General features: G+C 37.6%; 1 protein-coding gene across 1 annotated transcript in view; it reads left to right on the forward strand.

The window, feature by feature from the left end:
• Positions 1 to 23,675, forward strand: part of COL4A3 (collagen type IV alpha 3 chain) — a 64,109-nt gene extending 40,434 nt beyond the window's left edge. The window contains exons 28-52 of the mRNA XM_075158206.1: positions 559 to 663; positions 1,553 to 1,650; positions 3,074 to 3,224; positions 3,356 to 3,469; positions 4,249 to 4,416; positions 5,476 to 5,565; positions 6,140 to 6,274; positions 6,996 to 7,094; positions 8,646 to 8,735; positions 9,128 to 9,267; positions 10,333 to 10,459; positions 10,737 to 10,817; positions 11,820 to 11,918; positions 12,893 to 12,943; positions 13,987 to 14,172; positions 14,777 to 14,907; positions 15,340 to 15,412; positions 17,311 to 17,382; positions 17,504 to 17,623; positions 18,663 to 18,761; positions 19,354 to 19,566; positions 20,240 to 20,417; positions 21,463 to 21,577; positions 22,879 to 23,051; positions 23,326 to 23,675. Coding sequence (XP_075014307.1) covers positions 559 to 663; positions 1,553 to 1,650; positions 3,074 to 3,224; positions 3,356 to 3,469; positions 4,249 to 4,416; positions 5,476 to 5,565; positions 6,140 to 6,274; positions 6,996 to 7,094; positions 8,646 to 8,735; positions 9,128 to 9,267; positions 10,333 to 10,459; positions 10,737 to 10,817; positions 11,820 to 11,918; positions 12,893 to 12,943; positions 13,987 to 14,172; positions 14,777 to 14,907; positions 15,340 to 15,412; positions 17,311 to 17,382; positions 17,504 to 17,623; positions 18,663 to 18,761; positions 19,354 to 19,566; positions 20,240 to 20,417; positions 21,463 to 21,577; positions 22,879 to 23,051; positions 23,326 to 23,410 — 2,993 coding nt within the window. The 3' untranslated portion in view covers positions 23,411 to 23,675. The remainder of the gene's footprint in view (positions 1 to 558; positions 664 to 1,552; positions 1,651 to 3,073; positions 3,225 to 3,355; positions 3,470 to 4,248; positions 4,417 to 5,475; positions 5,566 to 6,139; positions 6,275 to 6,995; positions 7,095 to 8,645; positions 8,736 to 9,127; positions 9,268 to 10,332; positions 10,460 to 10,736; positions 10,818 to 11,819; positions 11,919 to 12,892; positions 12,944 to 13,986; positions 14,173 to 14,776; positions 14,908 to 15,339; positions 15,413 to 17,310; positions 17,383 to 17,503; positions 17,624 to 18,662; positions 18,762 to 19,353; positions 19,567 to 20,239; positions 20,418 to 21,462; positions 21,578 to 22,878; positions 23,052 to 23,325) is intronic.
• Positions 23,676 to 27,036: the final 3,361 nt, after the last annotated feature.

Below are 27,036 nucleotides of genomic sequence, written 5' to 3' on the forward strand. Positions count from 1 at the left end.
AGTAAACACTACTTAGCAACATCTAAAACATCAGTGTGTTATCAACATTATTCTCATACTAAATCCAAAACACAGCACTATACCAACTATTAGGAAGAAAATTAATTCTATCCCTGCCAAAACCAGGACAGGCATCTTTGCTCTGGTGTTGTAGAACAATGTCCTTGAAGCTGCCCTGAATAGCATAGGAAAATTTCTTGGCAGCTTTATGGTAGCTTCGGTTTTTATAGTTGTTTCTGTTCCAAGCCTCACCCCTATAATGTGTGTTTGTATATTCTCAACAAGTGGAAGATTTGCATCTGCATTCTGTTCCTAGAAGTCTGGAATTTGGGCAGATTGCATAAAAACTTAAGTCACAGACTCATGACTGCTTTGATACTGTGAACACAATTAGCATTTTAACTGTGAAAACCTGCTATGGAGGAGAAATAGTGTCTAAGTTCTAATACAATCTACAGTGGTATCCTAATTAATAATGATAAACTATAAAACACCTAATCTTACAAGTTGATGTTCTGTGGTAAGATACATCACAGTTTACTTACTTTCTTTGTACAGGTAGGGTTGGAGCAAGAGGTCAGCCAGGTGATTCAGGACATCCAGGGCCAACAGGTGACACAGGTGTTCCAGGGCTTGGATTTCCTGGAAACCCAGGTCCAAAAGGTAAAATACAATTTTTGATCTTCAAAAAAAAAAAAACCCTAACAAACCCCCAAAAATAACTATTTTTTTTTTTAGTCCACACTAGAAACAATCAACAAGTTAAAAAAAAAAATCAATGAACATTAGTCAGACAGGCAAGTGTTTTTAGCACTCTTGTAATTTACTGCCTTCAGGCTTATAAATCGCAAGTTTGAAATTTTTTGAAGTATTTCAGAGAATCAAGTATCAAAGCTGGCAGTAGGAAAATATTTTAAAAGAATTGATGCTTCCTGGAATACTGCCCAAACAGGTGCAGCTCATCTGACTGCCACGCTTACTTCAGATGGATTCTCTTCACCTGGATATGTGTTACAGAGACAGAGCTGTATAAGTGTCAGTGCTTTATTTTTAATCAGTTTTGGTTATGTACAATGCAATACCTGCTCTAACGTGCAGGTAATAGAAAGCATTTTGAATACTGCGAATTTGGCCATTCCTCATGCAAAGTCATACCCCTCTTTGGACACTAGAAATATTAAGAACTATTCTTATAATTCCCATAGGGGGCAGGGGCGGGGAGGGGAAGAAAGCTCAAATACTAAAACTACTACCAAGCTGCTTGTTAAAGAAAACAGTAGGGAACTGACATCAGCATAGCCTCACTTTAAAAAAAATGACATGTTAAATAACTGATTTGAAGCAAGTAACCAAGCAGTGTTACAGTCAACATTGAGTGCATATGTAAGGAACAAGATGCAGTGTGTCACATCAACTCTGAAATCAAGATGCTGTCTTCAGCTCATGTAAGCTACTTCGGTGTTAGAGGCTCATAACTGCACCCATACAAATACCCATTTGTAAAATAAGGTGATAACCATAGCATCTGTACGTCATTTAATTCCTTTTGCAGGAGATAAAGGACTTGCAGGAGGCAGAGGGTCACCAGGTTATGAAGGAAAGATTGGAGATCCAGGCCGAGCTGGAAACCTGGGACAACCAGGAGAAAAGGTTTGGTTAGAAATACAGCACAGACTTTTCCATAGGTCCCATTCATTAAATGTTACACTGAGCAAATAAATTAAGAAGCGTAAGGAATGTAGGAGTTCCTGTATTTTCTGACCAGTGATGCACCTATAAAATTAAACTGTTTATATATAAAGGGGCTCAAGCCAAAATTTTCAATTCACATACAGGATTTCAGAACTCCAAGTGTTTGGAATGCTTTGTTACTTCAGTTTTCAGAGCACAAGGAGGATATTGCATTGCTTACAGCAAAAAATTAAGGCCACAGCTTCTGAAAAGATGGCTTTTCATCTTCTGATGAATATTGCAATTAAGCATATATTTGATGGAGGTCAGTGACAACTAAGTATGCATTTAATTTAAGCAAATGCTCTGTTGAATTGAAGTGTAAAGGAAGTAGGTTGGAGGTAATACTGCAGCCTCTCTTGCTGATTAACAGAAGCTAATCTACTAATGGCATATATAAATATAGGATTCTTAACTACTCTGTAATCAGGATGCAAATTTGAACAAAATAAGAACACCTAAATGTTTTGAAAAGGTGGCATTTCTTTTTTTCCGTGCTCCTATGTCATTCTTTTGTGTGGTTTTTTGACATGACAAAGTATGGGACTTGGGGTTGTGGATTTTTTTTTTTAATTATTATTTAATCTGTGTTTGAGGCCACAGAACAGCTGGATGTGGAGTAGCCTTTGTGGTCCAAGTATATCATCAGTGACTGGTATAAGCTCAGCTCTACTGACCTGCTTTATGAACATACTGATTTGCTGGTACTCAAAGCTAGTACTCAAAACAATCAGCAGTTCAGTCAGTTAAAAAAAACAATTCAAACTTTCCTTTCAGGGAATAGACTTGGGACATTTGTGATAAAACAGTCTTCATGGAAAACAATGTTCAGAAGAATGATTAAAAAAAGCCCAATAACTGACTTTGAGTATTCAGAGACACATCTGGTTGCTGACCTTGATTATTTAAATATATGTTTTGATAAAAATATGACTAGCATGTAAAATGAAGGAAAAATTGTATTTGTACAAACTTCAAGCAAATTTTCAGATACAGGTCCAAAGCTTTTCACAGCTATAGCAAGCATCACAATGCAGTAAAGGCCGAATGGAGGGAAGTGTCTTGCATTGCTCAGTAGCAATTCCTTAGAGTTAGGAGACAAAGTTCAAAAGCTGTCTAGATGAATTACTCCTCTGGTATGGAACCTGCAGCTGGTCAATAAGGAATATCCAGTGGTCTGCTGAATTGAAGCCATTAAAAATTATAATGTGAAAGATCCCCAGGGCATGGAGAAAATTACTCTACTAAAAGAAGTTAATTGATCACACAGTGGAGAAAATATTTTGGTAGATTTGCAAAACCTAGTACACGTGGATTGTTTACATTTCTCTCTGTGTTGCAGGGTGATCCAGGCACGGTTATTCCTGGAGAGCCAGGTAGACTGGGTTCACCAGGAGGTCATGGCATTCCTGGCTCAAAAGGTGATACTGGATTTCCAGGACTTCCAGGCCTACCAGGGCGTGCTGGACGTGATGGTGATGATGGCCTAAGAGGTACTGTTGTCAAACAAGCTCAAAGAGTGCAGCAGGTTATTTTAAGGAAAGGGAAGCCAAGTCAAACAATGCTCACTCAAAGCCTGAAACTTCTGTTTAAATCATTGTGAATCCCGTTTCCTTTCTTTTAGGAGATCGTGGCTCACCTGGAGTTCCTGGAGATCCAGGTTTTCCAGGGAAACCTGCTGAATGTCTTATTGGCCTGCCAGGTTTGCCAGGTGGCCAGGGAGTTACAGGCCCACCAGGTAGGACCTTCTGAATCAAATGTGCCATTTGGCTGGGTGGGTCTGGGTTTTCTTTCTGCCTTCCAATGGCCTGAGGGAGCTGAAGTTGGTTTTGGATATTGGTTATAGGATAGTATGCGAGAAAATGTGAGCCTATTTACAAGATACACTTTCTGCAGATGGGAGGAAACACATGCACTGATTAAGTTGGATTAAGATTCAGATTCCATTGTACAGTACAAAGAGTAATTACAAACTGGCCCAAATTCTGCAGGAAATAGGATATTTCAGTCATGTCTCCTATATGGGGCTGAATTTAGATTACTTGGTACAATGTGATTAATAAAGAAACAAAACAGAGGAAGAGCTCAGCTAGGTAGAAAACCAGTCTAGGGACTCAAAAGTACCTGCATATACCACATATGATTTTCATTCCAAGAGAAATGCATTCAGGTACCCAGCATAGTCCTTCTCCTATACGTGATCTCAAAAGGATTTTTTTTTTTTTTTTGAGAATGAATGCAGAATTGGTGGGTTTTTCATGTTTGGGTTTTTTTTCTTTTTCTGCAAAAGAACGGAATTGCCTACTCTTGCCTTTTTTTTTTTCTCCTTTAAAAAAAAAACCAATAACACAACTCTCTTAAGATGTCTTGAATGTGTATGTTATCTTAAAGATCAAATGTTTAGCCCTCAAACAGGCAGAGTTTAAGAAGAGTTTCATGCTCATGATGGCAAGGTAAAAGTGAAGGTTTATCTTCCAGACAGATGTACCATACTACACTGTCATGCATTTTTCTTAGGAGGAAGAGGTTCACAAGGTTCAAAAGGAAAACTAGGTCCTCCTGGCTTGAGTATCCCAGGAATCTATGGAAAGCCTGGGGAACCTGGATTAATAGGTCTTCAGGGAAATACAGGATTACCTGGTCCCAAGGGGCAGTCTGGAAGGCCAGGAATCTCTGGTGTGCCGGGTAAGGATTCCCCAAATACTTGTTTTGACATAGAAATTAAGTCAGTCTCTGCAAAAATGTGTCAGTCATGCTTTTCCAAATTGAAGATGCTGAAATGTTTTTCCATCAACAGCTTTCATATGTCATTGAGATCTATATGGAAAACAAATACATCATCATTCCCTAAATGATGAGCGTATCTTGAAGCTGTCATTAATTAGTACTGAATTTTCTGTAAGTGTCTTCTAAGGACAGAAGGCTGCCTTACATTGTTTGTACAGTAATGTCCTTGCAGTATGACACGAAGTAGTTAACATTCAAAGCAACTCCCCAGCATAATGGAAGTGTAAAGTGTTTAATAGTTCTTACTCAGCATCCCTTTTCAAACAGCAAGTTTGCTTAAAAAGCAGGTTCAGATCTTGAGTCTGACAGAGTTGAGTCAGATCAAACTCTGTCATTTTAACCAGAGCTAACTTTAAGTAAGGTAGGTAATCCCTGTAGTTTTTTTCAGAAATGTGTTGAAATTTGATTTGTAGAATAAAAGAAATCAGGTATGTAATGCTTGTTATCTCTAACAAAGATTTTTCATTACTATCAAATCCTACATTATTCTGTGGGAAGGAGATGGTACATACCTTTTTATATATACAACCTATAAAACTAACGATAAACACCTAGCGCTTGACTCAGTTGCGCAAACCTAGGTTTCTGATGTCATTTGAGGGGAGTTGTCATGTCCCAGCTGGCCTTCAACTTCTGAGCCAGAACATCCCATGACAGGTCTCTCATCTCTGTGTGGGTATCTCAGATACATTATCCACACTGCAGTTATTTCATTCATTGATAGAAGCTGTTGCAGCTACTAATCTAGGTAGTTTGGGGGGTACTGTGTGTGTAAGTGCTGTTCATGTGGTTAAAGACTGGGAAACTGGCTTTGACAGTATGTTATAGAAATGGAAAAAAAAATAAAATAACCAATTAAACACTTAAATGACAGGCACGTGTGTAGTTTTCAGAAGTGATGTTCTATTTCACTGATCAAATGCTAACAAATATGTTCCTATTGCGTCAATTCCACAGGCTCAAGGGGAGAGCCAGGTATAATGGGCCTGCTAGGAATTCCTGGACCACCTGGCGTGATTGGAAGACCAGGCAACCCGGGTATCAGAGGCAAGTGGCCACAGTATCTGCCTTCATTATTAATTAGAATATAGGAACTTCCATGCTGAAGTAGTCTTGTGATCCATCTTGATGTATGTTATCACTCCTGAGTACACATCATACCTGAATTTCTTTGAGTCTTGGTAAATCTTTGACTTTTGTATGTGTGCAGTCTACAGACTGAATGACAACTTTTTTTTTTTTTTAGCAGTTTTGAATTGCCACCTTTTCTATTTCATTGGTATTCGTAAAAATGGCTGGTGATTTGCTAAATAAAGAGCAGAGAGCTTTTTTGCTCTTTTTTTTCTATCCCATTCATATTCCAAATATCATTATTATATCTATTCAGCAGATAGAAGATTATACATGTATTCAGTATAAGAAATAGTTACCGTCTCTTGCCATAATCTGTGCTCATAGATGTTTTATTGATGATTGGAGTAATTAAGAAGCTCATTTATGTTGTTGGTTAGAAATGTATATTTACATATGTAGTTGCCCTTGAAGACAGGAGTTTCATTGCTTTCTTTATGCTGTTGTCTAGTCAGGTTTCTTCAGAAAATTTCATTGTATTTTCTTGCAGGTTCTTCTGGCTTCCCAGGACTAAAGGGAAGAAAAGGGTTTCTTGGAGCAAAAGGCGAACCAGGTGATAAAGGTTTTCCTGGACCATCTGAGACCTTGGTTGGTATTGGGACTAAAGGAGAACAAGGCTTAAAAGGTATACATTCATTGTTCTATCATTCAAAACTAATTAGGGTTGTTATCTATGTTGCAGTTCCAGTGGATTCTAAAACATGGAAGAAACACACTCTACTACTGGGAGTATTCACATGGCTTTGAAATAATTATTGCTGAACACTGTAACTGCCTTTTTCTTTATGGGATAGTTGGATATTACATTGAATATTTATTTCCATTTTAGCAAGTCCATATTCCTTAAAAAAACTCTTACTGTAATGTTAAACCAGTATTAATATGTCAGTACTATTAGGAGGCTTATATACATATATGCTATACATTCATGTTTTTATACATTTAGTAGCCCATGAACACAGAAATGAGTGTGCTTACCAACTAGATGCTGGATTGCAAAGAAATTGAGTCTGCTCAGAAATACTTGACTGTCAGAAGAATCCCTTTGTTTGCAATATTAATATAGACTCTCTGTATATGAGTTGTACGTGCTTAACTAATGCTATCTGGCTTTTTGTGTAGACATTTTCCTATGGAAGCTTTCAGAAACTTCCTTTTGTCTCCATATGAGAAATACAGAAGGCATTAACTGTGAGCTTGTGTCTGGCTTGTGTGTGTCCACAGAGTGAAAATCCTATGCTCCACCTCTGCTTCATTAAGAGTTTTAAAACTTTAAACTTTACATAAAACTTATATTCTAAGATACTATTGTTTTGTAATACTGTTTTAATGAAACTTTGTTTTAGGAGTTCAAGGAAGAATGGGTCTACGAGGAGAAAAAGGAGATGCCGGTGTGCAAGGTCCCCCAGGTTTTGATGGGTCTGAAGGAATACCTGGTCTACCAGGTATGGAATATGTATATTGAAAATTACTGCATCACGTGAAGGGTAGAGATAATATTACCTCAATGCTAGCACATAAACTCGGCTCCAGCAGCAGCACTACATTCTCTGTATTAACTCTGAAGCTTTTCTGAGAATTCTGAATCTGAGCAATTTCAAAAGCTGCTATTTGAAAATCATAGCAGCTACCACCAAATGATTCTTTGTTTCCTTCCAAATATAGACCATTGTTTGGGGTGATTAATAGAAAATAATATTAAATCATGAATAATAATAACTTCAAAATCTAAAAGCTGATGAGGCCGATGAATAGAAATCGGTATTTATAAAAGTGAAGAGAAGTTTGAATTCCCAATATTAAGAAAAAAAAAGTAAGAATTCTAATATAGGAACATTCCAATTGTGCACAAAAATATTTCAGAAGCTTTTTTTTTTTTAATTTCAGATTGATTCTATTTCCTTTTAAAACCCTGCATGTTTGGCTTATATTTTGAAAGTTACCAGGTCTTCAGTGAAAAGCAGACTTAAAAAGAACCTGCATGAATTACAAACCTACCTAAGCCATTTCACAAAGTTTTGCTCTGCCATTATCATAACATCATACATAATGATACAAGTTGACCCTTGAGTGACACAATGCATCTGTTTCTTCAAATTAATGCTAATAAAATATCTTTACTTCTCTGTATTCTGTATTTTTGATTCTTTGAGATACTTCTTTTTAGAAAACCATATGACACTATAATTAGATACATAAAAATGGTGACAGTTAGAAATAATTTTAAACTTGTAATCAAAATGGCTCTTCTCGTGATGGCAATTATCCATGCTATATGTCATTATAGCATCACTGCCATATTCGGTCATTGACATCCTTTGTAGTCATTGCAGTGTAGCCATCACAGGAAAAACTGCACTATTCCCTAACTTTTTATAGAAGAAAATAAGACCTCAGCTGCCTAAATGTTCAGGCATTGCTAGTACTCTGGCATTTAGATATCTGGACATTCTAGATGCAACTAGATCTTGTAGTCATTAAACTGAATGCTAATTTAGCTAAATTAAGTTAAAGATAAGTGAGTGGGGGAAGAAGTGCTTAAGCCATATAAGAAAAAGCTCTTGAGTATACTAGTCATGAGAAGTGCATAACGGGTAAGTAATAATGTGATTGTGATATCCCCAGAAACTAGACTGAACTCAGGGGGGCAATGAAAGGAGAGTCTAGTGCGTAAATACAAATTCATGATCTTGATCAAAATTTGCAAAAGTATATTTCAGTTGCTGTCCCTAAGTGCTGTGGTCACAAACCTTAATTTTAATGTTGATACATAAGATGCTTGTTATTTCTTTGACCTTCTGACAACAATAATGATAATTTTATCTGTGTCTGGGGCAAGAGGAAGAATTATACTTTGGCTGCATGTTGATTTATAAAATAATAAGATACCATGACAACTTGTGCGGTAGAGGATTCTGTATTCCTGACAGCTCTACCAGCCAGCCAGTGTCTAAAGCAAACATGTGAAGATGACACTTTATTTCTTCATCTTGCAGGTGTCAAAGGATTTATGGGTCTTCCAGGGATTCCTGGAGGACAGGGATTCCCAGGTGCACCAGGAAACAAAGGGGACATGGGAATTCCAGGTCATTTTCCATCAAGCCATATTACAAATTCATAGAGCTGTATAGAAGCATTTGCATAGATCTGAGCAGTTACTGTAAGCGCCCTACACAATACTTAGACTGGGATTTATTGTTTGCAGTACCTATAGACTTCTCACCACCCCAGCATTTGCTTGACTTGCAGAATGCAGTTCTCCCTCTCTCTAAATGAAATATAACTTCTTCAATTTATATATTGTTATGTAAAAACCTCTTCTTAATGTGTTCAGAAATAAAATCACTGGCTATGTAAATTGCTTTATCTTTAATAAAGAATGAATATCTGAATATACAAGCAGTAGTTCATAAAACATGAGGTGTGGTATGCAATTGTGATCCTTTTAAGGATGGTATCGGTATCTGTATTTTTCCAGGTCCAAAAGGACAGAAAGGATCTCCAGGCTTTCCAGGACCATCAGGTGATCCTGGTCCACCGGGCTATGGTGGCTTTCCAGGTGACAAAGGAGACCCTGGGTACTCATCTGCTGGGCCTCCAGGAGAACCTGGTCCAAAGGTATAAAGGCAATGGGAACATTGTCATATTAGGCAATATCTTTGACTATAGAAACAGAAGAACATGTAAGCAAGAGCTGCAGAGTTTGCAGAAGTAGATGATTTGTTAATTATAAGAAATATGAAATACTGTGTCATTACTCAGGAGAAATTTTTGAGTTCTGTTGAATGAATTAGATTTCATTTGTTTCTTGATGCAAGAATTTCTTATTTGTAAAGATGGAATATCTTGGAAATAACTTTGTTTCTGTAAAAGTTGCTATTCCATTAAGAATAAGGTCTTGCAATTAAAAAGTCAACAGTAGGAATGCTTGTATGTTAAAAATTACAGAAAAACATAATCTTAGCAAATGCAAAAGTTTTGTAATCTAAAATTGTACTGTTGTTGACAGTCTAGTAATATCATTACACAACATGAATTGGATTTTTTTCTTAGCAATGAAACTGAGCATAATATATACTGCTAAGAAAAAAACAGTATCTTTTAAGTTAGGTCAATTGGATACAATTTTACTCCACATATTCTGGGTGCTGAACAACTGAGAGTCTTTTTACATATGAGATTATCTGAAAAACGTGTTTGAGGCTGTAAACTGTACTGTAACTCCTGTAATCTGTCTAAATTATCCGTTTATTTTCTGTATTGGCTGGATAGCCACAATGAGATTACTGTTGTGAGAGTCAGTAGGAATTCAAGGAAAAATACACATTTCAGTATTTTGTATAGCTGCATATTATGTAAGGAATGCGTGTTTGGATCGAAAGAGGAGCTGTTAGAATAAAATTAAAGGGAAGTCTATGTGCAGGTGAAAACATCTAAAGACTGAAGTTGGTTTGTACAGATTAAAGAAAGATCTTTTCTTAATTTTGTCTAAAGGATCAGTGGTATTATGAGAAGACTTCATATTAGTCTACTTTGACTTTTCTCTGAAAATCATAATGAACCATGATTACACTTACTTAACCTTTAAAATTATGTATGATTTTTCTGTTGTTCATATATAGAATGTAATGTATTTAACGTAATGTGATTCTTACCTGTTTGTGTGCAACTACTATTTCTCAGGGAGATCCAGGCATCCCAGGAGTTTCGGGCAGCAAAGGAGAAAAAGGATTGCAAGGTCATCCAGGACATAAAGGAGTACCAGGACCACATGGGATCAGAGGGGAAACTGGAGGTGCAGGAATCCCAGGTATGTTTTGTTTTGGAGGGGTGGTGAGATGTTGACACGCTTCTAGAAGATAATTTCACAATAAACTACATGATAAATGTGCCTGTGAGGTGGCATATTTATATTCAACTGCTGTAAACCTAAACAGCTCCTTTGTAGTCAGTACAACCAGGCTAACTGACATCAGCTAGAGATCTTTCGCAGCTGTCCGAAGCAGAAGTGATAGCCAAGTTCTCAGACTGAGTCTGGATCTAGTGATAATGCCTTTTCTCCTCTCCCACACTCTTTCTTCTTACAGGGAAGCTTGGACCTCCTGGAGATATTGGTGTTAAAGGACGGCAGGGCCGCCCAGGACAACAGGGCGTTACAGGCCCTCCTGGTATGGTATATAGCATCTCTCCCAAATCACTGCCCCCTGGTTTGTTATTTTCTTTATAATGAGGCAGTTGATGTTCTTGTTCTTCTGAGCTTTTTAGAATTTAACTGATGCAGTTGCAGTCTCTGTTTATGTTAGTTCGAGGCTTTGTTTACCTTCTTTGGTTCCACCTAAGGTCTTTAACAGCCTGTTTTCAATGTTGTCAGTTCAGCTGAGGTAGGAAGTTTTAATTTTGTTTCACTATTGTAAAATTTTTTGCCTTTTTTTTTTTCATCTAAGGTGTGATATCCACACAATTGTAAGAAAGGCTTGTTTTACCTCCTAAAAGAGAATAATAAACTAAGATGTAGCTAGATGAGGAGGAGAAGAAAATGAATTAGAGTGGAAAGAGGGGACAGAGTTGCAGTTGTTTGTTAAAGCAACAGAAAAGATCAGACCATTCAAAATATACATAAGGGGGAGTGTGTAAATATGCAGCAACAGAGAGGTATGCAATGCAGACTTTATTAAAGTGAGTGCCAGTCATTGTCTTCAAAAAGAGCATTGAATGCTCTTGTATTCAGAGATCCTCATCAAAATTATGATGTTGTAGTGTTGTAGACTTTAGTGAACTTGCACTGATGTATCAGCAGTTAGCAAAGATCAGAATCTACTCCCTGTTTAGAGAAACCTTGAATTTGTAATAAAGCCAGGGAGAGAAACTATGCTGCCTGTGTGGATTCCCACCAGCGTGGGTTAAATCAAAGGCAGGGTCCTAAAATGTCTTTGAAAGACAGAAAGCTACTGCCTGTGAAAACAGTGGGCATGTTAAATCCATTGAAGTCCGGTGAGCTCAATAAAAATTATATGCTGCTCTTTACAAATGTTTATATACCAACACAGGTTACATCTATCTTTGAACTAGCTGAACTAATTAAATTTTAATGAAGGGGACTCATATCTTCTGCCTTTGAAATGCAAAATAATAGAAGTGAAAATGATATTGAGGTCCATTATAATTCACAGGTGCTGTTGGAGATCCTGGAAAAAATGGACTTGTTGGTGAAAGAGGTAATCGAGGTCAGGATGGTATGCCTGGTCCCCCAGGAGTAAAGGGAGAACCAGGTAACACCAGTGGAATATTTTCATTCTATTTTACAATTGGTTTTTTCGCTAGTTAAACTGACAAGGATTATTTGGGAAGGATTAATAAGGAGCCTCTATGGAGCCAAAGATAAGTTTATAAGTAGAAGGTTTTTCACTTTTACATAATTCACAGGTTTTTCTATATAATTGTTGTACATGCTGTCAACAACCCAAATGCGTATGTCACTGCTTTATTATACATGTGATTTGTTGTAACTTCCCCGAAAAATGTTAATCTCTGCAAGAGCCAAACTATTGCTGCTAACAGTTCTTATGTGTTTAATCTCAAAGTGATGAAAAGAACCAAAATCCTGTTAAAGGAGTCTCCTTTCTTATGCAGAAATAAGATAAAATGAATCACAGTGTTTACTTACATGGATAGCGAAGGTTTCCATAACCTGGCCCTTAGGTTGTAAAATCTTTCATTTAAATGTCACTCCTGATGTCATCAACAGATAGATTTAGTCCTCCACTGAATTCTAACAGAAAGTGTTTTCATATTTTACAGTGAAAATGTTTCTTTGCATATTAGTATAAGAGGATACTGAGAAGGCATTCATAGTATTTAGTAAGATTTTTCATATTAAGCTTTAAGTAATCACTGTTAACATATTTTCTTTTTTAGGTATTTACATTTCTTCTTTTCTTTTTCTTATTAACTAACTTAAATGCAGATTTTTCTTCTGGTTTTTTTTCCTCTGAAAAAAGACAAAGCTTATTATTATAGAATGTACCTCAAATATGACTGATCAGTAAGAGTTCCTAGTATAAAGAAAAACTTACAAATTTAATGGAAGAAATGGAAATAACCAATAAATTATATTTTACATACAACTAAAATCTATGTTTTGATTTAGTGAATTCTGAAGAAATGTATGAAATATTAAACAACTATGATGTTTTCTAAAAATTATTCAGGACTTTTGAGTATAACGTGACCTAATATTTTATAGGAGCACCAGGGAAAGGAATCCCTGGCCTTCGAGGTATTCCTGGTCGTAGAGGTGAGTTGTCTTTTCAGAAAGCGAACATTTAATTTTTAAATACCAGAATCATCATCTTCATCTTTAAGTCACCTCCTGCTTTTGGATGCTTGAAATGGCACTAAGAGTGTCAGAGGAAATCAAGAGTGATTCTGTGCTCTTGATCAATGATTTGGTGCTATATATTGTCAAGAGTTCTTGCTTGTAAAGTTAAGACTATTGTAAAAGGGAAATAAAGAAGCTAACTTCTATGGTTTTGTGAAGGTGATATACACATTCTAGAGCTTTTGAAATTTTATTTTGATACATAATTTGATTAACAGAGTATGTTCTAATGAAAACAGATTATGCTGCTGAATACCAAGCATATTGTAAGAAAGCTACAGTGACTGCATTTTAATTTTGTTCATCTCCCTTTTTACATTGATGAACAGTTGACTGAGGGGACTCTTCCTATTTTTTAGGTTTTGCATTGTATTTATAGTACTGGTAGAAATCCATTGATTTGCTTTACTTTAAAAAAAAAAAAAAATTCTTTCTTCATACCCTCCATAGGGTATGAAGATAGATCTCTATATATGGATCAACTCTAAGATCAACCTTAGAACAATATCCATTTGGAGTAGTCTCTTATTTTATTGTACCCATATTGATGCTTTTAGCTGGAATTTAGTTTAAAAGGATTTGCCAGTTCTTATATTCAAAGAAGCATTTCTTCTACTCACGCATCAAGAAATATTCCCTGCTTTGGTCTTTATACCCTTATCTCAAGTTTATTCCTTTGTATAAGCAATCTCTGAAGTGGAGTTTTTAAAAAAAAATCAAAAAACTGAAAAAAAAAATAAAGGAAAGAAAAAGAAAAAAGAGTGCACTACCTTGCAGTGAGTCCTGTCTTCTCACAACTGTTGTGCTTTACAGTAGCAAGGTGGCTTTGGGGACTTCTCCATACTAAAAACAAAGGCTGAATTCCACCTTTGCCGTGTAGTAAATGTACGTATTTTGTGTAGTCACATTATCTTACCATCTTGACAGCTCTCCCTAAATATAATGCTTATACTTTGCAGGAATCAAAGGGGACATGGGACTGCCTGGTTTTCCTGGGCCACCAGGTATGAAGGGTCATCAGGGTGATCAAGGACCCATTGGACCTCCTGGCTTAGTGGGGTTACCTGGATTTCAAGGCGCAACAGGCATGGCAATTACTGGCCAAAAAGGGAATAGAGGTATTGCTGGTGCAGATGGAAGACCAGGTGTGTTGTTATAACTCCTTATTTATCTGAAATTATATACTGATAATTGAAAGCAGAATTTAGCCTCTCCAGAACTCAGGGTTGAAAGGGGTCTTCCCCCAAGAGAGCTTCATAATTAAACAGGTAGTTCCTTCATAATTAAACAGGTAGTTCCTTCATAATTAATCAGGTATTTAATGCACTGTTACCATTGCAAACACCATGATGGTCTATGCAGTATGATGTAAATTAAAGTAACGCTAACCTTTGCAGTCCACTCCATTGCATTATTTTGCTTTCTTCCCATGCGGTCTGTAGGGCAGCTGAGGTCCACCTTTAAAGAAATGAGATAGCATGAGTGTGATTACAAGCATAACTACAACTGGAGGATATTTAAAAAAACCTGTAGTGCTATAGAGTGCAAGAACTCAGCTCTGATCTCAGATTAAATTAGTAGGCTCGGAAAAATGAGTTGATTTTTTAAAAAGGGATATATTTCCTTGGGAATCGCCGAGGTGGTAAACATGAGTACCATTGTAGTCATTGAATGTTGTACTGCATTGTATGTAACTTATGTGAAATGCTGTTGGCAGTAGTCTTTACTTACTCTGATGTTTCTGTACAGGTGCTCCTGGTTTTCCAGGGCCTCCTGGTCTTCCCACTCCCAGCATGAAAGGAAGCAAAGGTGTTAGAGGGGCAGATGGCATACCAGGGCCAACAGGCCCAGCCGGCAACATTGGTCCTCCCGGTCCAAAAGTCAGTGAAAGGAATATTGCTTGTTTTTTACTCCATTGTTAATTTTGCTCTTACCATGAAAATGACACCCAGGACAATTTAAAAGGAAAAAAAAAAAAAAGAAAAACAAAAAACCCTACATCCTCCCAAAAAATCCTTGTAATAAAGGAAAGATATTAAAATGGATATGAAAAGCAGTTTTTATGGACTCAAGTGGACCATAAAGAAATTATTGTGAATTTCTGGCATGTCATTTCCTTGGCTGTTCTGTATTACAGAATAATATTAACAATGATATGACTATTTCTAACATGCTCACAAATGGAGCAGATAATTCTAGTTATAGCATATTCTGTAACCATAATGATTTGAGTATTCTGAATAAAAAGAAAATGTACTTCATAGCATGCAGATGCTGCTTCCTGTTTATTATTGGTGTTATCTGATTTGCAGGGAATAGAAGGTCGATCAGGTTATCCTGGTGCTAGAGGGGACCCTGGATTTCTTGGATTCCCAGGTGTAAAAGGTAATAATTTATTACATACGATTCTGTGTGCCAAATACAGTCATTTACATGTTGCGTTATAATATGTGTGTAATAGTACCAGGTGTGGTCTTAGACACATGAGTTTTTTCCATCAAGAGCAGGGTGTGGGTCAGCTATAAATGAAGGCATTCACTAAGAGAGTATTTTCTTTGAATTAGATGCTATGGGTATGTCCAACTGATGTTGAAGTGAGGAAGGTCTGAAATTTCAATGGCCTCCATTCCGGGCAAATACAAAATAAGTTTGTCCTTAGTGACTAATAATGTGTAAGGACTTTGGGACTGAGTCTGCTAATTAGAAATGCCACACCACTGCTAGAAGATGTGACTTATTGGCAACCTCCTAACTATAGAACTCAAGAGCATTTAATCATAATTACAACACAGAGCACTGGGTCCTCTGTTTGCCCTAAGAATAGTCCCAATTATAATCTAATTTACCAGTTTATCAGCAGATGAACTATTAAATGTATTGGCTTCATTAATTTCATGTTCCTGAGGGTTAGTTGATGCAGTAGCTGGCTAAAAATCCTCTTAATTTAGACATTTTTCTGGTGATTTAAATCTGATATAGGTCTGCATTACTCCAGTATTCTCATTTTTCAATTGCATGATTTACAGAGACACGAAATTATCATTACCTGTTTAACTTACTGGTTTGTGTTCCATGCTAATTATTGTGTGTTTTAAATTTGTTCTAATTTGAAAAGTCACTGTACAGACAGTAATTATATTTTCTTAAGTAAAAAGCTCTCATTTCATGGCATAGTCAAATCTCCTGACTTGATCATAAAAATACATTTTTATTTTTTTATTTCCAGCAGACCTGTGGAGAGTAATCTGTATGTAACTTCGTATTTTGCACAGTGAAAAGAATTGCTTATTAAGTTTCAAACACTTGGAAAACTATACAACCCTCCTAACAGCCATCAGCATAACTGACAGTAGGGTTTAAAGGGTCTTGAACTGCACAGCATCACTGAAGGCAGCACTTGACCTGCAAACTCAGTGACAAAAACACAGAAGATAAAAAGGACATAGTCTGAAGTTGAGATTTTAAGCTACGTTTATGGGACCAGCCATTATATGAAGAGAGGCATGTGTTGTGGTTTAACTCGGCAGGCAGCTAAACATCACACAGCTGTTCGCTCACTGCCCTCCCCCCGCCCAGTTGGGATGGGGGAGAGAATTAGGGGGAAAAAAAAGTAAGATTTGTGGCTTGAGATAAAGACAGTTTAATAGGACAGAAAAGGAAGGGAAAATAATAATAATAATGATAAAAGAATATACAAAATAAGTGATGCACAGTGCAATTGCTCACCACCCACTGACCAATGCCCAGCCAGTTCCTGAGCAGTGGCCCCCCAGCCAGCTTTCCCCTAGTTTATTTACTGAGTATGACGTCATATGGTATGGACTATCCCATTGGCCAGTTTGGGTCAGCTGTCCTGGCTGTGCCCCCTCCCAGCTTCTTGTGCTTCTCCAGCCTTCTCAGTCGGTAGAGCATGAGAAACTGAAAAGTCCTTGACTTAGTGTAAGCGTTACTTAGCAATAACTAAAACATCACTGTATTATCAATATTATTCTCATACTAAATCCAAAACGCAGTACTATACCAGCTACTAGGAAGAAAATTAACTCTATCCCAGCCGAAACCAGGACAGCATGGAAACATCATCTTATAAATCGACTGCACTTGGCCAATAAATTATACAGTAACAGCAGAGATGTAGAAGTCCACTCCCAGATTTCAAATGAGTCTACAGGCTGTATAACTCTTTGGAAGGGTTGCATGGACTTTTAAATAAGCCTCTGAAACTCTGAGAGTTGTTTTGACATTTTGAGCCAGACAGATGTATCTCCAATCTTCTTTTTTAGGAGAAAAGGGTAATCAAGGACCCCCTGGACCACAAGGTGCAGAAGGGCCAAGGGGACTAAAGGGCCAGCATGGTAACCAACCCTTTTCATTCTAATACCAGTTGACTTAGCTTGATTTGTTTGTTTTGCTTTGCAGCTTGCTTGCTTTCTTTTAATTTAAAGTAATAGATCTCCATTATATTTTTGCTGCTAGGTCCACCTGGAATCTCTGAGAGAATATTCTCTGTCCCAGGAAGCAAGGGTCCTCCTGGACTGCCAGGAATCCCAGGAACACCAGGTGATCAAGGAATTCAAGGGATTCCTGGACTACAAGGTGGTTTATATTTTTATCTCTGTACATGTTTGTGAGTGGTGCTTAATGGAACGTTTTGGTTTGGCAGGAAAACATACTTCTGCATAGAAAATTGATGTGTCTTTAAAAATAACCCTCCATATTTAAAAATAGCTCTTTGTACCTTGTTAACAACTTTGTACTTATAACCTGTCCCATTCCATCTGCCCTCCACCCTCGCAGTAAGTTTCTCCCTCAACATAAGCCGAAGCAAAATAATGAAATAAAAAGTAAGCTTGGATCAAAACATTCACCATTTTCATACAGCCAGAACCATGCTCAGGATGTTTGTCATTTTGCGGGGTAAATTATCACTCATAATAGAAGTACTCTAGATGTGCTACAAAGTGATTGTGTCTGTCATAGTCTGGGGGTGGGAAGGGAAAGGAGAGGCTAGCTACTTCTCCATTGGCACCAGAAGTGAAGCCTGCCATGGCTGTGAGGAATGGGGAAGCAAGGAGCAGGTAGGATGCGCAGTGGGTATTTGGCCACCTTTCTCAATACCACAGCTTTCCACCCCAGGAGGGAGCCTCTCAGGGGGGCAAGCTTGCCAGAAGGCACGCGTCACTGAGGAATGACTGTTGCCTCCAGCATAACAAAGCAGGCACTAAAGAATTGTTCTTCTACACTTTCCTTAAAGTTGTTTTACAAAGGAGCTGCATTATTTATAGGATTACAAACCGTGACCAAGATGATTATGGCCTGTTCCTGTATTTTTGAAATACTTCTATTGTATGACACATGCTAAAAGAAAAATCTCTTTGCTTTGGTTTCTGTAAACATTTCTTATGAGAATAATACTTTTCTGCAATACATTCAATATTTCCTTGTAATCTTCCTGATAGGAAATATGGTGACAGTAACACTACAGACAGTCTCAAAACTTAGTAAATTCATGCTGATGTTTTTATTCTAACATAGCTACATTTACATGGGCATTTTAACTTTATTCATTAACAGTTATTAAAATCTAGAATAACCACTGCTATATTATTCTGTTTTTTTCTTGATTACAATTCAGGACCTAAAGGAGTAAAAGGTCTACCAGGAAGCGTTGGTCATCCAGGTCAACCAGGACTGCCTGGTCCAAAAGGAGACAGGGGATTTCCAGGACAAAGAGGTACAGGAAAGCAGACATCTCTGTTTGACTGCTACTACTGAATTTACACATTAATCACATTCCTGATTTCTGTAAATCCTTCTTCTTGCATCTATTGAGATTCTGTAACATTTGCAGTAGCTTTAGGGCCACGAGCATGTGTAAGCACATTCTTAGCTTTTAACAGATGCATGTTCACTACTGAAATAATAATTTACAAAACTGTGCCTTGACTGTGCTCCTCTGTTATTAATCACATTTATTTATCCACTTGAAATCCCTAAGTATCAGTGTACCTTTATATGACATCAAAATGGAACTAAATATTTTTATTTAGTCACCATAAAATGTTTTTACTTTACAACTTTTTTGGTAAAAATGGCCACGGTTCTTTAAAATATCTCACTATTCCATGAAACTATGCAATGTAAAGCTAACTGAACTAGGTGTGAAGGAGTTAATACATCTAGCAACAAATACTACCAATTTTTGAGATCTATCTTCTGATTGATAATTTTTTTTGTTAGTTTTCAAGTGGTTCCACTAATTCAAATGAAGTAAAAATTCAAACACAATTACAATCTTTGCAGTCATATTTCTTTTCGCTCCACAGGACAACCTGGACTGATTGGCTTTCCAGGTCTACAAGGGTTACCTGGATCCCCAGGTACTATCATTACCGGTCCAACAAAAAGAGGTTTTATCTTTACACGGCATAGTCAATCAACAAAGATTCCTTCATGCCCATATGGGACATCACAGGTCTACGTTGGCTATTCGCTGCTTTTTGTACAAGGAAATGAACGAGCACATGGACAAGATCTTGGTACTGTATTGGTAAAAATTTTCAGATAATTTTCTTTAGAGTCCAGTAATGCTAAGTTGTCTTCATGAAACCAAACTCACAGTAAGTGTCCAAGATGAACATTGGTTTCAACCATCAGTCTCTGGAGTAGTCTGCTGCTCTGAGTCAATTCAGGAATCGTGGCTTGAAAGACACTCCTGCACTTTCTTTCCTGCACTCCTATATTCTCTTTTTGCTATCCCTAGACATTTTTGAGGAGGAATTCAGTTACTTTTGGATAGATGTCTAGTATAAACGTCCACAAGATCTGCACAGGGCTGACAGTAACAACACAGGATCTGAGAGAGAATCTTGCTTTTTTGGAGACCAAATGGGGTGCTTTAGAGCATCAAAAATGGCACCAGAAGCTTTTGTTTAAGCAGCTGAATCCCTGCCACTGTGTCAAGGACCAATACCATTCAACAAGATATTATGTTAACAGATTTTGTTGTTAGGCCTTGTTTTTTGTACACATATTTTGATATATACCATAAGCATTTTGCTTTTGTGTAATTCCACTGTACAGACACTTCTCTTTTTACCAACTGTTTTAATTCTCACTATAGACGATTGGATGCCATCATGTGTCTCTTCTGTTGGCTGCGCTAAATATCATCTGCTATTTGTCACAAAAATCTCCTTTTTTGTCTTTTAGGAACAGCTGGTAGCTGCTTGCAGAGATTTACCACCATGCCATTCTTATTCTGTAGCCCCAACAATGTTTGTAGTTTTGCTTCTCGCAACGACTATTCATACTGGCTGTCAACTGCAGCAGTAGTGCCGGCAGACATGGCACCGATTTCTGGCAGGGCACTAGAGCCCCATATAAGCAGGTAAGAGTATAAGAATTTTAGCTCTTCTGGCCTGGAACCACAAAGACATCATAAATTGTTTTGAACGGCACATCTTAGGCAAAGACCTGCCCATCTCAGCCACTACAAGCACTGGTTTTAACCACCTGATTTTTGATTACTCACCTGAATATGTCAGATATTCAGTGATACTCTTAAGAAAAGTTAGATTAAAGCTAAGGTCCCACTACAGGGCTTAATCTGCATAGCTGACATGAGAAGATGGTACATAGTCTTACTGATTGCAGTGATATTTTTTTAAAAACCTATTGTTATGTATATCGGAGGCAGACTGAAATGAAATAAAGACAGCTTCATTACTTGGAATACAGTAAAATCAAGTTCTGCTTTCAATTATGTGTGATACATTTACTGTAGTTGGGTGAAGAACATTGTAAATTGGGACTGCAGGTTCTCTGCTATGAAACACCTTTGTGCAATTGTGGCCCTTTCTAGTTGCTTTAGAACAGCTGAGAAGGAGGAAGAGCATCTTAAGAGCAAAAGCTCGAAAAGTATGAAAGACAAAGAGTAGCAAAGTGAAAGATGGGAAGGCAAGCTTTGCACTCTGTCTTCCAGCCTGCCCTACCCAGTTGTTGCAATCTAGTAGCTCAGCTTCATAGTTTCTTCATTTAGGAAATAAAGATTATTTTTTCTAATCTTAGCAAATAAAGGTACAGAACTTTTATTTAAACCATTACAACATAAAGTAGTGAGCACATGAAGAAAGTAAAATTTAGCTTGTTACTTCAGTAAAGGCAAAATTAGGAAGCTCCGATATTCTGGGACTAATTCCCACCTTTTACCAATTTTTGTCTGGTGTTACTAGCAGCAAAGCAATTGCAAAGCAAGATATTTGGGTTACCTTCAATTTACTTACCTCCTCACTAAACAGAGAAAACCTGTGTGAGTTCTAACATTTGTAGTAAGCCCTGCCATTAGGTAGCTACTATCCTAGAAATACAGTTTTCGTCTGTTTACATGTTTTCCCTCATATCTGCACTGAATGCATGTGTATTTCTTCTCACAGATGTGCTGTCTGTGAAGGAGCTGCAATGGTAATAGCAGTTCACAGCCAAACAACGGTAGTTCCTGCATGTCCAGAAGGCTGGATATCTCTCTGGAACGGTTTTTCTTTTGTTATGGTAAAGATATAAAGACTTGAATTATTAATTTTATCTCCTCTCACTTTCATTGGCATTTTCATCTGCTCATAGCTCATTTGTTTCTTAATAATTGTTAAATTATTTTTATAATTCCTTTTTGCCAAGAAGTAGACAATAATTCTATTAACTGTTATTTAATGCCAGTAGCATAGGAACAGCTATTCTGATCTGTCCTCAAAAATAGGTGGCAGGAGGAAAAGGGGAAAAGATGAAAGGAGAACCATAGGATTTTAGTCTGTCAAAAATAACTGCATGCTCTCATTTTCACGCGTCATGCCAAGATCTAGGAAACAGGTTTGGGGAGTGGAGTGGTTAAACCAGTCCTGAACACAAATACACAGAAATAACTGACCCACTTCCATGCCAGGCAGTTCTTTTATAAATCAGATCTTGGGGCTGAACTCCACAGAAAGCTAAAATCAAAACAAATGCAGTACACTGTCTACAAATTGCCTCAGCAATTTTGATGCCATAACGATATATGAGTGAAGAAAGTTCATAATGTGCCTGCAAGGTGAGAACTGAGTATGAGAATAAGGGTGTATGAATACTAGGGGACGTAGCACTTCATCTTTGTTATCCATGCCTGTGGGATGTCATAGGGATGCCAGCAATGAGCGTAAAGGCAGAATTAAAACCCCCTCTTTTTTGCATGATGTGAAGTCCTTTTAGGTCTAGTGTGAAATTTGTTGTCTCTCCTGGGATTTGGCACTAAGTAATAATAACAATAATCTTGGAAAAGAATGAGAGAATTTTTGCAGCATATAGTTAAAATCATTTGCTTGTTTCCAACATCAGCAAATCTAAGTGGTATCTTCTAGCCAATTTTCTACTGTCATAAATTATTTTAGAGCTATTTCTACAAGCATTTACCAACATCAGAGAAGGAAAAAGCCGCCTTTACTTTTTGTGTTTGGAGAAGCAATCAATGCAACAAAAAATAAGAACACACAAAATAGGGGATTTGGCTTATTTGTAATTCAGTTACCGTAGTCCTCAACTGGACAGAAGACAGCTACTTTCTAGTCTTTGTACTGGTTACAGTTTCATGCCTTTTCATGGAGCAGAAAAAGGCCTTTGCAGGGACTTAAGAAATGCCATAACTGTGCTTGAATTTTCATGAGGCTTCTGCGCTTCGTTATAAGTTTGATAAAACTAATCTGTGTTCATTTTGTTTTGTCCAAGATTTACCACATATTTTAGAAGGAGATTTTTTTTTGCCTGCAGTTTACTAAAAGCTGACGGACAAGTTCTCATAAAAAATGTATTGGTGGTTACAGTATACAAGTGCCGGCTCAGAAGGTTCTGGCCAAGCATTGGCATCTCCTGGATCTTGTTTGGAAGAATTTCGAGCCATCCCATTCATAGAGTGCCATGGCAGGGGGACGTGCAACTACTACACAAATTCCTACAGCTTCTGGTTGGCATCGTTAAATCCAAGAAGAATGTTCAGGTAAACTGTACTTCCCTGCATCCATACGCATCGCATCCATGCTGCAAGTGCCCGAGGAGACAATAACTGCCTGCATAACATGTGCAGGCTCCCCTAGTAATTCCCCTCAGTTTAAACATCCCCCTTTGTTAAGTTTAGGACCATTCTGTAGCACAAAGATGCCTTAAGTGAGCCAAGGATTTCAATGTTGTTGTCAATAATTCCACATCCAAAGTTTCATCGTCTCTCCCTGTTTTTTAAAGAAAAAAGTAAATGCTTGTTTTCTTTCTTTTAGAAAACCTCTGCCACAGACTTTGAAAGCAGGAGAGCTGGAAAATATCATCAGCCGTTGTCAGGTCTGCATGAAAAGACCAGTCTAAACAGTGGCCACTCTTGATGGAACATGAAACTGCTTTTATTACAAAGAATTGCCTAACTCTGAAGAGCTATAATTTATTAAAGTCCAACTGCATCTGGGAAGAACATTACAAATTGCCAGTGCAGCACTGTGGTGAGGTAGGGCAACAGTTTGACTTTTGTCTTTAGCAAATGATAAAGCACTTTGTTGGAGAAAGCTTGTAATGGCAGTCTGCAGGGGCTTCTGCTGAACTATGTCATTTCTAAGCTGAATCTTCATGATAAAACTATGGCATCACCCGATCTTTAATGAAAGATGTTAATGCTGCCTTGTGTCATGTGCTTTTCAAACTGCAAGACAAACTAAATGCTCTGGTATCAGCTTACATATGCTCAGTGTTCAAAGTGGATATAATTTAACATGAAAATCTAGTACTTACAAGACATAGGGTTCAATAGGAAATATTTTCAGTGCACTTTTAAATATATAATGATTCATTTAGGGTTGTTTTGGTTTGGTTTTCTTGTCTAATAAACAGTATCTCCCCACTTACCTCACGCTTCCTCTGGCTGGCAAACAGAAATACAATCTTTTTTGTATCACTGCAATAATAATGGTTCTTGACTAGCCAGAAAGGGAGCTACACCGTGCACTGGGCAGACAGTACAGTGGTGACATGCACTAGCTGTGTTCTCCAGAGTGTCTATGGCTAAGGGCTGACTAACTGAAAGTCTTGGAAAGTTTTCATTAGATTCCATGGCTTTTGACACAGATCATAAGATCTTTTAAATTCTTCAAACGTTGACCGTATTGGGCCTCTATTATGATCACATGCTTTTGTCTCTACCGAAGAACAACTATTTAGCATATCATAATTTGGGATTTTGATGGAATTAACAATTACTTTATGGCTCAAGGGCTCCCATGGCATTATCAGGTTATCACACACCCATCAGGATGTGATCTCTTTCTATTTTATTTTTAATAGATAACAAAAAATATAATATTAACATTTTATAATATTCCATATTTAAATATTTATGACAAATTATATTCTGTATTTAAATATTTATCACGCATTTCTGCAAATGAAACCATTTATTCCATCCAGTTAAATGTATGCATCCAAAATTTAAAAAAAAGACTGATACTTAAATTGTACCATCTGAGCACTGACTTATACAAGAGAATCCGACTGTAAATGAACATAAATACTTGAAAAGCACTTTCATTTACTCATATAACTTATATAAAATTGTAGCTCTGAGGTTTTTTTTTAATATATTTATAACATTGCACTTGTAAGGCTATTTAAGATTGTAATGTCAATGTTTAAAATATTAGTATTTTTTAATACTTGCACAATCTATCAGAATTCCAGTATTTAGTGTTACAGAAGAAGCCTAATTCATCTGAATAGTTCTGTAAATGCATCATTTTCAATGTAGGGTCTAGCAATTCATTGGAATAACCAAGATTTCTCATTTAGATCTTTTTTAAGCCAGTGAAATTTTATATTGTTTCTGTTAGAATACTTGCATTGTGTTTGTCTGACTGTTTGAATTTTCAGTGTTAACCTAACTAAGAAAAAGTTTCATCTGTGTTTCATGCCAGTATCTTCTGATGGAGCTAACGTGAAGATACCACTTAAATGAACTGAATGGATATTTTAAAATTAGTGTTTGCTTGAACAGTCATAGTACTTCTGTTTGCAAGGTACAATTGTGAATTTGCAGGTTTTTATGAAGAATCTCTATGCAGATGCACTGCTGATAAGAAGGTATAACTGTCAAGTTAATATTTACTCTTCCATTTGAACCAGGTTTGGGGATGGGAGGGTGTTTTCCCTAAAACAATCACATATTAGATTTTTCCATAAACTCTGAAGTTTGCTTTAAATACTTAAAGGTAAAATCCACACCTGGTCCTTGTTAAGTTGTTGGGTTTTGGGTTTTTTTTTTTTCCACTAAGGCTCATTACAGTCACCCAAAGGTATTGTATACTGTATTACAATTGACGACTGTGGAGACCCTCATGTAAAATTGCTAGTAAAATGCAGAATGTGAGTACCTGAGGTTGAAGTCTGCTGGAAATGGTCAGTAGAGGATAATGTGTAAAGAGAAGGGAATGGATTGTGGTTTTAAAGTCCAAAGGTAAGTTACCAAGAGTTACGTCTCACAGTATAGCACATAATTGGAAGTTTTGCCTTGTTCCCAGTTTTGGATTCTGCTGCTCACTTACTGTGTGGCCTTCAACAAGTTACTAAAGACAGATTTTCATAAATAGCTTTAGATTTTGAGTGCTCAAACGCAGTCTTTCTTTCAAAAGCATGAAACACAACTGCAGGGATACATACGTTCATCAAGCCCAGCGTAATACAAGCTGGACACTGAAAATCAAAGAAAAACTTGAAAAAAGGTTGATCTTAACTTCCCTCTGCAGATGGAGATCATTTTACTTCCCTACTGCTAATGATTGTTGTGAGGATTAGTTAACTCATGTCTGTAAATGCTTTGAGAGTCTTAACTGGAAAGTGCTGAAGAGGTGCAAGGTGTTAATATATTGTACTGAAAGAATGGAAACATGAGAAATCAGAAATAACAAGCAAATAATAGAGGGGAGGGAGAGGGAGGAAAGCAAACCTTTTGCTAAATACAGCCAAATAAAAATATTTTGACTAAATTAAGACCCATTTCACTTGGTTTTTTGTTCTTCCCAGCGCTAACGATCTTTTCCACTACCTATGCATAATATTATTTACCCAAAAAAAATAAGTGTCATCTGATTAAAAGACAGTAGGTGGAGTTTGCCCCCAGAAAGGTGTTTGCTGTCTCCTACTTGGACTACACTAGTAGTCTAGCACTTCAGCGTAGATACCCGAACTGGATGTCTGCGTATCCCAAACTGGATATCTTTCTTCCTAGACATATTCTACATAGGATACTGTGATGGGCCGGTGACAGACAGTGGTTTCGATCTGGAACAACTCAGCCATGTTCTTCTCTTCAACTGTGTTCATTCATATTTTCTGCTGGATTCATATGTGTGAAGCACAGGTGGGTGGCAAGTTGCTGTTGACAGAAATAGTACGAGAGAAAGGGTTGCGATGACACCGAGGAAAAAACTAGGAGGATGAAGAAGGCTGGCTGATGGGGCCCCAAGCGCACCAGCAGCCCCAGAGTGCCCTGCCCAGCTTGCACCCTCAGCACACAGGTCCAGGCGCTGCCTCCAGGCTTCACCCCAGGCCTTGCCTGAGCTCTGCTGTAGGTAGGCTTGTGCCCAGCCCTCTCCCCTGCTGCTCCCAACTTCTTCACTTCTCTTTGACCTGGGATCTGACTTGTCACCTTGCATTTGCCTGCTGGATGGCCAACAGAACCTTTTACTGTCACCAGCCCAGGTCTGTGTTACTGTGTCCAGTATGGTGGGACTGTGCCCTTGTTGGAGAGATCACTGCCCTGCCTAGGCTGGGGTTGTCTTCCTCGATGGAAGGATGCCGGCAGCTTGCTGGCAAACACTCACAACTTGCCTAGGGAACCACTGTAACTCCAGGTTCAAGAAAGGAAAGGACTGGCCACCAAGGAAACCAAAAAACTAGAAAAGAGTAGGACTTGTAGTGTTTCCTCAGACAGAAGACAGTACCCAGAGGTA

This window comes from Calonectris borealis, chromosome 9 (genome assembly GCF_964195595.1).
Source record: "Calonectris borealis chromosome 9, bCalBor7.hap1.2, whole genome shotgun sequence".
Classification (NCBI taxonomy): domain Eukaryota; kingdom Metazoa; phylum Chordata; class Aves; order Procellariiformes; family Procellariidae; genus Calonectris; species Calonectris borealis.